The following is a 15357-nucleotide window of genomic DNA, read 5'->3' as shown; positions in this document are numbered from 1 at the left end:
CCCATTAGGACCAGAGAGAATACAATGGGTCATACGCTTGCCTTGTTTTCCTTTGACCCTAGATCCCAAGTCCCCACTAATGCCTCCTAAGCATAGAGTCAATAGTCCCTGAGCAACACCAGAACAAAACCCAAAACAAACCCCCAAACCTCAGTAATATTATTGTAGCTTTAGGTTGGTACAGTATCAGATTTTGGGGGTCAGTATCAGTCTTGTAGAAGATCTGCATTTAGGCAAACAGCAATGTTTAGAAACATCTTAGAAACTCACTTAAGTATGGACTGCTGACTATTTTGTAATTGATGGATGGAATCTAAGAGAAATGATAAAATTTAAAAAAAGCTAATATAATTCTGATTACATATTCCCCCCCCCCCACCACCACCACAACATTCTATATAAACCAGGCTTAAGCATTTGGAAAGTTAAAATTACTTAAAAATAGAAGCAAATCTCTAACCAATAAAGATTAAGACATATTGGTTTATAGGTTAACTGCAGTTCAAGGGAAAATTCTTTATTTGATTGTATTGTGTTTTTCTTGTTTAAGCTGACTGTATGATTATATACTTACTTGATATATGTTACAGTGTCTACCATCCCCCTGGAAATAAGTCATTGAACTTCGAATTTTTGTCTTTTGTGCTTTTGTGAAACCAGACAGGTGACAGTTTTTATACTTATTTGTGGCTTCTTACACAACTGTTCTGTTGTGCCATTTTCTTACATATACTAAAAAGCAAATTTGCAGTTGAGAGCTTATACACTTTGTTTGGAGGAAGCACACTTAGGGGATCATATGAAATGCTGAGGATAGAACCTAAGTCAGCTGACTGAATGCAAGGCAAAGTGTCCTACTCTCAGTACTATTTCTCCAGCTCATGTGCTTGTGTATTTTAAAGAATGTGTGTAACATTACCAACATACCCTTGATGTTTTGGAATTGGGCACAAAGTAATAGTCTGTATATGGCATGAATCTTGTGTTTACAGAGGACATCAGGTATACCCCTCTCTTGGAATCCAGTCTTCTATCGGAGGAATGATTGTTGCAGGAGGGTGAGATGAGACTAGATAACAACCCTAAACAAAGAGGAAAGGCAGAGGTCAAATGGAGAAGTACTACTCATCTTTGCTCTGGGAGATCAGATGAAAGCCTTGAGGTTATAGTAGAGGAACTAGAAGAATTTGATAAAGGTTAGTGTACTCTTGACCTGGTTGCCCTAAAGCAAGAAGTTCTAATAAAAAGCATTTTCAGAAATTAGAAGTTGGAAAATGTTGAGACTGGAGCAATAGTACAGCGCTAGAGAGCTTGACTTGCATGAAGTCTACCTGGATTCAATCCTCAGCATCCATGTGATCCTCAAAGCCCCTCCAGAAGTAAACCCTGAGCACCACCAGGTGTGGCCCAAAACTGAATTGGTGGCAATTGGGAAATATAGGAAAATTTACCAGTGAAAGTGTTAACTATTAACTGAGCACATAAAGCTTTTTTTTTAACTTGTTTTTCAAAAAGTTTAAATGAGAGAATTTGTGAACAAGTAATATTTCAGATTAGCTGATTGTGGATTTAAGTCTATAGTGAAAATTGAAGCTGTTAAAATCTCAAAATAAGGTGCATTTAAAATGATATTTACAAGGGTGTTCTTTGTTTGGGGGCCACATCTGTAGTGCTCAGGGATCACTCTGGCAGTACTTGAGGAACTATATGTAGAATCAACACTTTAATCCCTATACTATCTCTCCATGGTGTTTTTCTATCAGTATTTTATATAAGACTGTAGCTGACTATTATGTTTATTTTGTAGATTAAGTAGGAATTTGAAACGCCAAAAGGTCAGATGATCTATAGTGATTTAAAAAAAAGTGGCTTATTAAACATCATAAAGGGTGTTATCTAGGTTAATTGCCAGGATCCTGGAGGGTTCCTTTTTGAGCTTTGGTTGCTACTATGAATGTCAGGGCAAGTGGGGAATGTTCCATCATATAACTGGGATTCATTCAGCAACCAGTGATCTGGTTGAACTGATTGTGCCACATCAATCAGATGTTTCTAAACTTAGTTTTAGAATCTCACATATTTGCCAAGTAGAAATTAGATTATCTTCTTAGGTCAAGAAGGAAGTGGCTCTCAGTGATTTTTATCAGCATCCCAGAACAGGTTGTTTTGCAAAGGTGACCCTAACTTACCTAGAGAAGATGAGTGTGCCTGTAGATATATTCAAAATGGTATCTTTTGGGGGAATATTGGCTTAAACTTGTTTTTATTGGTTTGGTTTGGTGTTGATTAATTGACTGGAAGTTTAGGATCCTAGGTGTTTCGGAGGTGAAACTTCTCCAAGATTATCTTTGTAACCTCTATGGGAGGAATATGGTGGGAGGACCTTCTGATGGACTCCCCAGAGGGATACTCTGGGGTTTCTCATAAGAAACATTTGAAAGAAATTTTTTCCTTTGTGGAAACAGTCTGTACTCATCAAGAAGGTCATGGGCTGCATTAAAGGCACAAACTTCAAAGAAGGCAGCCCATGGTACCTGTCTAGTGATAGTATTAAGAGCTACATTCTGTGGAAGAAATACGTGGACTCATAGAGCAAAAGCATCATTTGTTATGTCTTCTGCAGCCTCAGGGCCTCTGCCAGACATGACCCTGGGCAAGAATGTTCCCAGAATGTAGAAAGTGAGGGTGGCAGCTCACCTCCTGATTAGTTTCCTTGATTGAATGACCTACTTGACAGAAGCCCACACATAAAGCACAAGGTAAACCGATTACTTACAAGAGCATATTTGTTCATCAGGAGATTGTAGAGCAGGTTAAGTGCAGACCTGGCATATACCTGATCTAGCTTCATTCCTAGCACTTCAGATTCCCCTGAGTATCATCTCATGCAGCATTGGAGTTCCCAGCCCAGGTATCCTCACTCTACAGGACCCAAGCAGCCTCAGGCCCCTGCTGTCAGCCCAGTTGCTGTCCCCACCAAACTAAGAGAGCACCATTTCAGATTCCCATGAACAAACAAAGATACAGAATACCTGATTGACTTTGAACGCTACTGACAAAAATAAGCATGATAAAAATGTTTTCTAGGCATTTCTAGAGTTTGGGCCCAGTTACGTATGTCTGTTGTTACCTTATGTCCAGCGAAGAGGAGGTTATTGTATTTTTCAATTAATGGTGCTAGTCCTATTGTTCTACTGTTTGAAGTTTCGTGTCTTGGAATACAAAGAACCTTGCTAATATAATGTTCCACCACATCTCCAGATACCCTTGGCCTTGAAAAAAGAAACTCTGGGTAGGATTATTTCCTCTATCTTGACTGTTGTCTTGCCCACTCTCCATTCCCTCCCTAACAAAGAACAGCAGAGCTTGTGTTCCCCCTTTTGGGATGTGACTATTCCTGACGGGGAGTTACCATTTAAAAAGTTCTTTAGGTCTTGGGGGAGATCATAGTGAAACATTTCAACAAAGCACACTTTCCTCAGCAATCTCCCAGGTCTTCCAGTTCCCTGAAGCAGTCAGAAAACTTACCAAAGATTGACTTATTCTTAGAGATATGAATTGGGCCTGATATTTATTTCTAATAGTCCATCTTTGTCTTTTTTGTTTGTTTGTTTGTTTTGTTTTTGGGCCACATCCAGGGATTGAGCCCTGGTCTGTCCTGGGTCAGCTGCCTGCAAGACAAACACCCTACCACTGTGCTATAACTCCAGCCCCCCATCTTTGTCTTTTATCCCAAAGTCTTTTCCTTAGTAAATGGTACAGTGATAGCCCTCTCCTAGAGAGTCTAGTCCCCCGCCATTTCCAAATGCCTAGGGGTGCTGTTAGTTAAGGTGATCATGCCCCACTTCCTGTGACCTGAAACAAAACATTAGGAAACAAACATTTGTTTTTATTTCAAAAGTCTTCTTGCAACACTCCTCTGTTAAAAAAAGGTCTCTCTCCAATCTCCCACCTCATTCTCTTTTTCCTTCCTCTACCCCCACTAGACTGAAAGCAATCACTACCAGCCATCCCCTGCCAAAGCACACCCAGGCCTGTATGTAAACTTCTGGTCTTAGCAGAGCTTCCACACTGGCCCTCCTGCTTTTTTTTTTTTTTTTATGGCGAAGATCATTTTCCTATCAGTTTTGCAGAGTTTGTTCCTTTTTCTTTGTTCTTACCTTGTGCCCAGAGGCTATTCCCTTTTATTTGGGAATGAAGAAACCAAACAAGCCAGGCTTTGATTAAACAAGCTTCTCCTACTATGCTTCACTTTGTGCTCTCTAGAACACTTCTTTGCATTTCTGTCTTCTCACAAACAAATGTTCTTATTATCACAGCCCCAGACTAAGTGTTGCAAAATATCTCCTCTATCTACTCTTTTCTTCTTTATTCTCCAGTCTCCCCTCCTGGGAGTTAGGAGCCCAGCTTTAGCGAGAACTCAGCTGGGTGGCACTGCCCTGGATTGGTCTAAGAATAAATGCCAGCTTCTACTTAAAGGGGGATTTAGAACAAGCTTGGTGGTCCCTTTTCTGCCTTCCTGTTCTCATCTTTAAATGTTTGATAAAATGTCTTCTCAATTTAGGTCACTAAAATTACCTGGAAGGCACAGGTTGGTATGTTTAAATATTTACAGTATTAGGGTGGGGACAGAGATCTACAGCTGAATACAGAATGACAGTAAGGTCTATGCTTTGTTCCAGTTGTCATGGTTGGGCTGGTGAGGCTTAACATTCCATGAAGATGAACTTTTAAATGTGTAGACAGATGTGCTGAGGCTTTCAACTTAAGGAAGTGGGACAGGAGGAAGTTCGCACAGAAGCACTTGCGATGGTTGTTGGCTGTTGTGAGATGCTGCTGGGAGTTTCAGACTTAAGAACACATACTCACCAGTTGTAAAGGCAGAAAAAAATGTAAAGGAAGGAGAGACAGGACAAACAGTGTTGTGTTGAAAATTCTTGGTTAAGAACTGAGTGTGTTGGCCTTGCCTTCAAGGAGTGCTGGACTAGAGTAGAGAGAAGGGTTATTAGGAACTGTCTTTGTGGAAAGTGTTTCTGTGTCTCCTCATGGCCTTTGCCAAATCCATTATACTAATAGAGTAAGTTATTTTTCCCTTTGATAATGTAAAATTCCTTGTCATTGTCCCTTAAACAGTATAAAATAAGTTTTGAACATGAGTTTATGACTTTCTAGTACTACTCTTTCAGGCTATCTGAACTCTCCCCATTCCCTCCTCCCTACTATAATTATTACTGTCAGAGCAAAGAGATGGGCCTACTGGGGGCCTTGCAGGCAAGACTCTGACAAATATCTCAAATTTTTTATTTTATTTTTTTTTTTGGTTTTGGTTTTTGGGCCAAATTTGGTGACACTCGGGTTACTCCTGGCTATGAGCTCAGAAATCACTCCTGGTTTTGGGAGACAATATGGGGTACCAGGAATTGAGCCCAGCTCTATACTGAGTCAGCCACATGCAAGGTAAAAACACCCTACCACTGCGCTACCACTCAGGCCTCATATCTTAATCTTTTTTATTAGATAAGCCAAAGGGCATATGAAAAAATCCCTAGGCCAGGAGAGAGAGAGGGTGAGAGAGATGGGTTTGGGACCAAGGTAAAGTCAGATTGAGGGTAAGGCAAAGGGAACAGGTATATGATGTAAAGTAAAAGGATACAGCTGAAAGTAGCCAAAGTTCTGTCCAAATCAGGGAGAAAATCCCTAGCCAGAGATAGAAACAATTCAATCCAATTGCTGCCTCAACTGTCTCTTCTAACTGCCAACACCTCTCCAACACTAAGTCTTCCCTAGTGGGGGTTTATTGACTCAGCCAGCCAATCACAATTAGGGTCTTATTTAAAGATGTGCACCCCTTTCATGACTGGCTGCTGCTGGACTGTAGGACTAGATACCACCACCACCCTTCCCATAACTTCATCTGTGCTTTGAAGAAGAAAGGTGCTTCATATTCTTAGGGATCCTAGTAGAGTTGATCAGGGAGACTGAGTTGATAATGCAGCACAGCATCCACACCCAAGTTGCCAGACACTGGGGAAGTTTAATGAAAGGCTTGAGTGGTGCTGTGAAGTTGTCATCAGAAATTAAGAGGGGGCACGTGGTGCCAGAGCACATGCCGCTCTTGCATCTCTCCTCTTAAGATGTGTACTTTCACACTTAACTCTGGAATGTGTACTGAGGCTCTCTCCTCCTTTGGAAAACCCTTGCCTTTTTTTTTTCTGTTTTTTTGTTTTTGTTTTTGTTTTTAGTTTTTGGCAAGAAGTGGCTGTTCACTGAAGTAAGGCTAACTCCTGGCTCTGAATTCAGGAATCACTCCTGGTTGAGGGACCATATGAGATGCCTGTGATTAGTCAGGGTGAATGAACTCAGGTAGGCCATGCAATAAGAAGCCGGAGAGATAGCACAGTGGTGTTTGACTTGCAAGCAGCTGATCCAGGACCTAAGGTGGTTGGTTTGCATCCCGGTGTCCCATATGGTCCCCCGTGCCTGCCAGGAGCTATTTCTGAGCAGATAGCCAGCAGTAACCCCTGAGCACTGCCGGGTGTGGCCCCAAAACAAAACACAAAACAAACAAACAAAAAAAGAAGCCTATAAGGCAAAGGCCTACTCACTACAACCTCTACCTCTTAAATATGTTATTCTCTTTTTACTCTTTCTTTTTTCTTTTCTTTTAATTTTATTGAAACCATTGTGATTTACAAAGTACTTCATAGATGGGCTTCAGACATACAATGAATCAGGGCCAATCCACCACCAGCTTCCACCTCCCTCCAACAATGTTCCCCAAGTACATCCCACACTACCCCTATCTCATGCCACCCCTCCTTCCATCCTGCCAGTTTAACAGGCCCATTTTAAGTTAAATTGATAAAATTTGGGTCTCTTGATTCCATTGGTGTTCCCTTGGCTTGAATATTTAATTCTGTCCTTTTTTTTTTTTTTAACACTATCAATGCACCTGAGTCAGCTTGGTCATTGTCCCCATCCTTTCAAATTTGTGTTTTTCCTCTTTCAGTTTTTTTCCTTATCATCCCTATACTCTGGGGCCAATGGTGTTAGAGACAGCTACCAATTAGACCACTGAGTTTCTTCATGTAGTTATTCCACATACCACATATAAGTGATATTGTTCTATATTTATCCTTCTTCTGGCTTACTTATCTTCCAATTCCATGCATATAGCTGAAAATTGCATGATTACATCATTCCTTACAGATATGTAGTATTACATTATATATGTGTCCTATATTTTCATGATCTGCTCATCTATTATTTGACATCTAGGCTGATTCCAATTCTTAGCTGTTTTACTGAGTGCTGCAATGAATAGAGGTGTGCATACATCTTTTAGGATGAATTTTTTCTGTCCCGAGTTTACTGAGAACCTACCATACTGTTTTCCATAGGAGTTGGACTAGGCAGCATTCCCATTAATAGTGGATGAGAATTCCTTTCTTACGACATCCTTGCCAACAGAGATTGTTCCCAGTATTTTTGATATGTGCCATCCTCACTGGTATAAGATGATATCTCAATGTTGTCTTGATTTGGATTTCCTTAATAATAGATGATGATGAGCATTTTTTCATATGTCTGTTAACCATATGATGGTCTTCCTCAGAGAGGTGTCTGTTCATTACCTTTCCCCATTTTTTGATGGAGTTTTTAGGTGGTGGAGTTAACCTTTGTGAGTACTTAGTATGGCTTAGATATCAAACCTTTATCTGATGTGTTGAGTGCAAAAATTTTCTCCCATTCAATTAGCTTCACTCTCTTAAATGCATTACATTCTCTTTTTTCTCTTCTTCCTCCCCTTTCTCAGAATTTCCAATAAAATGTGTTTTAACTTAAAAAAAAAAGAAATTAAGAGGAGGGATTCAGAAAGTGGTACTCTGGCCAGAAGTAGTAGTTTTCCTCTCTGCCACACTGCGGTGGGGAGAGCAGGGCAAACTCATATTCCACCATGAAGGTACCCTGATGAGAACCATTTCACATGAGGTTGGAGGATATTTCTCAGATGCTCTAATCAAATATTTGATATATGAACCTTAATATACTCTTCCTTCAAGCCCAAGGGAAGTCAGGAGACCTTCATGGAAAAACATTACTCAGGGCCATATACTTGGGAACAGTCCTGAGATGCAAAGATGAGAACCCAGATCTTTCTTGACTCTCAGTCAGAATCCAGTGAAAATCACTTTCAAGTCATATAAATAGTCCTGCCGTTTATTAACTGTGTGGTGAGGGGCAAGCCTTCTCATTTACGCAATTCTGCTATTTTGTTGAGCTTGTTTTTCCTTTGGTAGTCTTTGCTTTTTATCATGAATGTTTTCATTAAGTTCATCCATTAGAAGGTTCTTATTAAAAAGTTTTCCACGTAACATCTTCCTATATTTACTCTCCCCTTATAGGCTTATAATTTTCTAGTTTCCTTCTAATTTCCCTTAAGAAGTTTTAATTGTTTAGCAAAAACAAAAAAAAAAAAGGAAAAGAAAAAAGAAAGAAGCATTTTTATAGACTTTCTACAAGTAGTTGCATTCTATGATATTTCTGGAGGAAAGGAATATTTTCCCCAGATAATAAAATTATAGATTAAGATATTATAAAATATGTTAAAAATAAAAAAGAAGAATAGGGCTACCATGCTAAGTATTGTATCCTCATTATTCAGATTTATGGTATATTACCATAATAGCTATTGAAGTTGATTTAAGGTAAACCATAACAGGAAGTAAGCAATTTCCTTTTATTCACTAAAAAATAAAGTGGTGTATTAGTTTGCTGATATTCATGAAAGACTTTATAACTTGTAGTACCCCTGTATTACATCAGTTTCCTAAATTTAAAATACTGACTGAACAAGTGTGTGCATCTGAGGGGGTGGAATACACATACACACAAAGCTTACTTCTGCCTGCTTTGTTAATCACAAAGAATAAATAATAACATTTGGTTCTCTAGTGAATTCAAAGCTATAATTCATTCCCAAAGCTTGCTTCCCTAATGTTTTAGAAACTACTTGAACTGGATTCTCAAAGTCCCATTTGGATTAACAAAAACAGTTGGAGAAAACCCCTGCTTCATAATCATTCCAAAATAGTGATGTATTGCTTTCTGTTGTAGTAATTACTCATTGATCCAACTAGTCCAGCCTATGTTCTTGGCTAGTCCTGAAGATGTCTTCAGGTGAATACACCTCAGCACTTAACATTCTAATTTTTATTTTTAAAATAATTGACCCTGTGGAGAATGGCCCTTGCAACTGAGTCTCATTATTATTCAGATAGCTTTTGCATACTTACTGCATGCTGGTGAAAAGAAGTGGGTGTGCAGTAAAGTGAGTCTTCTCTCAGGAACCCTCAGCTCTTAGAGATTCAGAAAGTTGCACAAACTGAAATGAATGAAGTTTCTGTATTTCCCCCTTTAACTTATAATTTCTTTTTCTTTCTTTCTTTCTTTCTTTCTTTCTTTCTTTCTTTCTTTCTTTCTTTCTTTCTTTCTTTCTTTCTTTCTTTCTTTCTTTCTTTCTTTCTTTCTTTCTTTCTTTCTTTCTTTCTTTCTTTCTTTCTTTCTTTCTTTCTCTCTCTCTCTCTCTTCTCCTCCCTCCCTCCCTCCCTCCCTCCCTCCCTCCCTCCCTCCCTCCCTCCTCCTTCCTTCCTTCCTTCCTTCCTTCCTTCCTTCCTTCCTTCCTTCCTTCCTTCCTTCCTTCCTTCCTTCCTTCCTTCCTTCCTTCCTTCCTTCCTTCCTTCCTTCCTTTCTCTTTCGTCTGTCTGTCTTTGGGCCACACCTGGTGATGATCAGGAGTTAGTTCTGGCTATGTGCTCAGAAATCGCTCCTGACTTATAGGACCATATGGGATGCTGGGGATCAAATCCAGGTCCGCCCTGGGTCGGCCACTTGCAAGGCAAATGCCCGATTGCTATGCTATAATTTCATGGCTTCATTTTTTTCCCAGCACTAAAACAGTGGTTAAATAAAATGCTCTGTGTGCTTCATTCTATATTTTGTGAGATTTCACAATGAAAAAGGCAAAAAAAAAATTGTGTGTACAGGTGTGTGCCTCCAGGTAACCTAACCTATAAAAATTACTATTCCTAGTGCTGGTCTACGATCTTGCTGGGAACATTGAATTGCCAGATATAGGAAAACAGTTTATTTACTTGCTTTGGCTCATATCCAAGGTTGAGTTGTACCTACCCCAGGAGGCAGAGGCCCTGGGGGATGCCAAGATTTTCTGGAGCATGGATGGTGGAACATGGCTCTGCTGAAGTTGGAAAACTGGAATTTCCACACCTTGCTTGTGGTGGGCCCAAAGTCAGCTGTCATGATGACTTCTTTAAGAGATATTAAACTAGAAATAAGACAGGATGAATCTCAGGGCCTCTCCTATCCAGGTGGTCTTTTCATTGGTAGGAAGAATGCATCTTAAGCCATCAGTTACATCCTAGGAGTGGTGGGGTAAATAATTCTCAAGGAGTTTAATCTGGTTGTTTATTGACCCAAGCACAAAGCTGTGATATTTTTTCTTTTTAAAATATCATGGGGAAGGGATAGACATAGAATAGTCTCACTCATTTGTGAGATATAAGAAAAATGAAAGACAGTGCTCGCTTCGGCAGCACATATACTAAAATTGGAACGATACAGAGATTAGCATGGCCCCTGCGCAAGGATGACACGCAAATTCGTGAAGCATTCCATATTTAAAAAAAAAAAGAAAAATGAAAAAAAGAAAAATGAAAGACAGTATAGTAATAATATCCAGAGAAAAGCGATGAGGACCAGGAGGACCAGTCCATAGTAGGAAGCTTGCGACAAAGAGCGGTTAATGCAATTAGGGTAGAAATGGGTCCACTATGATGATGATGATAGTTGAAACTGATCACTGGCAAGAAGTGGGTACTGAAAGGTGATAAAGTGATATGCATGGTATTTCTTTACTAATTATAGTGCAAGCTACAGTGTGTGTGGGGTGGGGAGAGAACAGAGAGAGTAAAGAGAAAGAAAGAAGAAAAATGCCTGCTCCACAGGCAGGTGAGGGCAAAATGGGGGAGGGAAACTGGGGACACTGGTGGCGGGAAACGTGCACTGGTGAAGGGTGGTGTAGATTTGATTACTGAAACTCAGTCTTGAACAATGTTATCCATGGTGCTTAATTAAAGTAATTTCAAAATTCTGACTTAACTATCTTCTCTGTAGGTATATGAACCTTATTTGTCAGACTTCTGCAATTTCTGCTTTTCCCATGATTTTGGACTTCTTTTTCATTCTCCATTTATGCAATTATACTTCCCTGCCTCTAGGTCCCTTTTAATGACCTAGAATTTTCTGTGACATTATGCTTCACATATTTTTATAAAAAATGTGTCTTGAGAGGTCAGAAAAATGGTACAACAGGGGAGGGTACTTGCCTTACATGGGGCTGGCCTGGGTTCAATCTCCAGAACTCCATATAGACACTCAAGCCCTGCCAGAAGTGACTTTTATGTACAGAGTCAGGAGTTAGTGAGCACAGCTGGGTGTGGCTCCAAAATAATTTTCTAAATTTAAAAATGGGTCTTGGTTGGATTATTGGGGTGGGCTGGGGATTTATTTTAATGGCTGATGTCTTTTTAAGGTCCCTACATCAGTAATGAAGAGCATCTGTTGATTTCAGTAATAAATTTCAAACTTGTTTAGAATCTGCTTATGTATTAGATTTAAGTTTCTCCAGTAAGTCTTCTTTTTTAATATTAGATGATTTATATCTTTCTGGGGAGTCATTTAGAGCATTTTTCCCTTCTAACCAAGTGGTCTTCATAAAGATGAGGAGAGGTGGAAATATATCACTGACGCAAACATCTGGACCAGACAGGGCAGTTCTGTTTGATGTTTGCTAACAGAAATGGTACCATCAGAAAAGAACAACTTTTTTTTCAGGTTAAAAACATTTCTTTCCTTTTTTCTTCTTTCCAGCTTATTATCCTTCACTGACTGGCAGAGACAGGAGTGGTAAATGTCCACACCCACAGACCCTGGTGCAATGCCCCACCCAGGGCCGTCACCAGGGCCGGGACCCTCTCCTGGACCAATTCTGGGACCTAGTCCGGGGCCAGGACCATCCCCAGGTTCTGTCCACAGTATGATGGGGCCAAGTCCTGGACCTCCAAGTGTCTCACATCCAATGCCGACAGTGGGGTCTGTGGACTTCCCGCAGGAAGGCATGCATCAAATGCATAAGGTAAGAGTTTATTCTTTCATCTAGTTATAGGTGGCTTAGACTCAAGAATGCTCCCATTTCTTTTGATCTGCAGTTCTAAATAAGATAATCAAGCTTGGTCTGTATCTTACCTTGTATATTATTGGAAATATACATTCTGGGCAATAAAGATAAGGTAAGGTTTAAGGCATATGCTTTGTATACTCCCAAATACAGTTTTATGCCTGTCACTACATGGTACCCTGATCATTTCTATGTGTGGTCCTGAAGGCCCTATCATTACTCTACACCTCTTCAACACCCTTGGGTCTTTGCACTTAAGTGTCAATCCGGTTGGCTTGGGACCCTTTTGAACATCATTTGGGAGCCCCTCCTTCTTTCTCCCAACCAAATATAAAGTTTGAGGTTCTGTTATTATTATAGATATTGTATAATTTAGGAATATCAGTTCTTGACTTTTTAAAAAAAATTCTAGCCATAATGGTTAGTTTGAACAGATTTTGTGATCTGTGGGTTGCCAGTATTTTGACTTGGTGAATAATTAATTATATTTGTAAATAAGTCTTAATTTCTCCCCCAATATTATATGTTAAGTCTGAATATAAAGATGCTGAAATTCATTCTTCTTTCAATGGAAAAATTAGGTTTTAAAGTGAGAGGAAAAATTCTTTAGTATAGTTTCTGTTTCAAAAGCAACAATTTTTATTGAAGCGAAATACTTTGTAGGGAATCCTACAAATATACTTTGCTGTCTCATATGAAGTGGCTTTATTCTGGCTTAGAAGAGAGCTTAGAACACAGAGTATCTCAGTTCTGTTCCTTGTACGGTATATGGTTCCCTTTGTACCACTAAGAGATCCTTGAGCAAAGAGATAGAAGTAATATCTGAGCACCTTTGGAGATGGTCCAAATCTACCCCCAACACACAAGAAATTATAGAAAATGTGTGCAAATGTGTCTGTATAAAGATACATTTAAGTATGACTTTTTATAAAAATGTAAAATCAATTTAAATATTATATTATGAGATGGGTGCATCTTTATAAAAAAAAAAAGAAGAGAGCTTAGATTTAGAAGAGCCCAATATTGGTTGTTTATAGGTTGTAGCTTGTTTCTGGACTAAGGTTATAAATATCCTTGGTTTGAGAAATTTGGATTGTTTCTCTGGAATGATCATCTTGGTTTGATGTGGGCATTATACCTTTGCAGGAAAGGTAAGGAAGAAGGAATAGCCTTTTTTGAGAAAGTAAATACAAATCTGACAACATGCCTTGAAAGTTAACTGTAGGGCTGGAGAGATCACATGGAGGTAGGGCATTTATTTGCCTTGCATGCAGAAGGACGGTGGTTCAAATCCCAGCATTCCGTATGGTCCCCCGAGCCTGCCAGGAGTGATTTCTGAGTGTAGAGCCATGAGTAACCCCTGAGCTCTGCCGGATGTGACCCAAAAACAAAACAAAAACAAAAACAAAAACAAAAAAAAGAAAGTTAACTATAGCCACAGAAAATCCATGTGGCTATTACATATATTACTCAAAACTTGGCCTGATGAAGCGACTAGAAGACAGACATCCCTTCTGGACCACATTAAAGGTAGAGAGGGGCTGGAATGCCTTTTAATTAGTAAACCCTGGAGAAGACTAGTTTTAAATATTAAGTACTGCCACAGGATAAAAATGGCTCTTTCCTCTAATTGTGCAGCACTATAGGTCAGCATTGGAGGTGAGAGTTAAAGATCCAGTTTTTACAAGTCTGATTTGATGATTTCAAGTCAGGAAAGTAATAGGTGCTTATTTTGAAAAATAAAACCTGACTGAAATTGATAAAGGAAGTGGTGAATCCTCATTATCTTAGATTAACAGCTGGATTGTATGTCACACCTTGCCTTTCTAGGTTTGAGGAGTCACACCCAAGGGTGCCCAGGAGCTAGTCTTGGCTTGGTACTTAGGGGATCATGTGGTGCTGATTCAGGGCTCCTGCATGCAAAGCATGTGTTCCAGGGCTTTGAGTCATCTACTCAGCACCACAACTCTCTTGCTTAATGTTCAGCCAGTAAAATCCTAATAAGCACTGGTTTGCTTATGCAGGTGTCATGTAAGTGTATTTTTCTTTCTCTGTAATAGAATCATTTTTATCATCACAATTAATTACTCTGAAATGTTTTCTTGTCATTTAACAATCTGTTATAGATCACCCTACCATATTGCCCAAGTTCTTCCCATTTGTTTTATTTTTAAAAATTTATTTTTCCAAATTGACAAGTACCTAAAGAAATAAAACTGCTTGTTTTTGGTACCCTACTTTTTAGAATACATATTGAACATATAGACATATTGCAATGATTATACTGTCTTATGTTCCTATTAAGTTAGTTTTGGAGCCGTGGTACAGATTTGATCTGTCACTTAGAGAAAACTTAGTCCTTGAGGGTTAAATCATTTCAAAATGGTATGAGCACATGGCATCTCCAAAATGAAAGACAAAATGGGAAGGAAATATTTAGCTCACCTTTTTATTATTTAAGCGTTTACATATTGCATGTGTGGGTGTGGGGCCAGTGGTGTGTTTTTGAATTGGTTTTATGATAATTACTTCTTCCTTTTGTTTTGTCATCTACTGCCTTTGTTAGCTTTGCCCATTGATCCTGCCCTATCTGTGCAGTTTTGCTGTGTTCATTGTGAAAGATAGGCTCTCTTTCTTTCTTTCTTTCTTTCTTTCTTTCTTTCTTTCTTTCTTTCTTTCTTTCTTTCTTTCTTTCTTTCTTTCTTTCTTTCTTTCTTTCTTTCTTTCTTTCTTTCTTTCTTTCTTTCTTTCTTTCTTTCTTTCTTTTCTTTCTTTCCTTCCTCCTTCCTTCCTTCCTTCCTTCCTTCCTTCCTTCCTTCTTTCCTTCTTTCCTTCCTTCCTTCCTTCCTTCCTTCCTTCCTTCCTTTCTTTCTTTCTTTCTTTCTTTCTTTCTTTCTTTCTTTCTTTCTTTCTTTCTTTCTTTCTTTCTTTCTTTCTTTCTTTCTTTCTTTCTTTTTTTCTTTCTTTCTTTCTTTCTTTCTTTCTTTCTTTCTTTCTTTCTTTCTTTCTTTCTTTCTTTCTTTCTTTCTTTCTTTCTTTCTTTCTTTCTTTCTTTCTTTTCTTTCTTTCCTTCCTCCTTCCTTCCTTCCTTCCTTCCTTCC

At 39.0% G+C, this 15357-nt stretch overlaps 1 protein-coding gene and 1 non-coding gene across 2 annotated transcripts in view; both read left to right on the top strand.

The window, feature by feature from the left end:
* SMARCA2 (SWI/SNF related, matrix associated, actin dependent regulator of chromatin, subfamily a, member 2) overlaps positions 1-15357 on the top strand; it is a 240963-nt gene that overhangs the window by 6133 nt on the left and 219473 nt on the right. The window contains 1 exon segment of the mRNA XM_049774259.1: positions 11950-12214. Coding sequence (XP_049630216.1) covers positions 11990-12214 — 225 coding nt within the window. The 5' untranslated portion in view covers positions 11950-11989.
* On the top strand, positions 10598-10701 carry LOC126026534 (U6 spliceosomal RNA). The gene has a single exon (XR_007501774.1). It is a non-coding gene; the product is annotated as a U6 spliceosomal RNA (small nuclear RNA).

The sequence above is a fragment of the Suncus etruscus genome, chromosome 1 (genome assembly GCF_024139225.1).
Source record: "Suncus etruscus isolate mSunEtr1 chromosome 1, mSunEtr1.pri.cur, whole genome shotgun sequence".
In the NCBI taxonomy this organism is placed as follows: domain Eukaryota; kingdom Metazoa; phylum Chordata; class Mammalia; order Eulipotyphla; family Soricidae; genus Suncus; species Suncus etruscus.
Note: the sequence above shows the minus strand (reverse complement) of the source record. Positions and strands in the feature narration are given on the sequence as shown.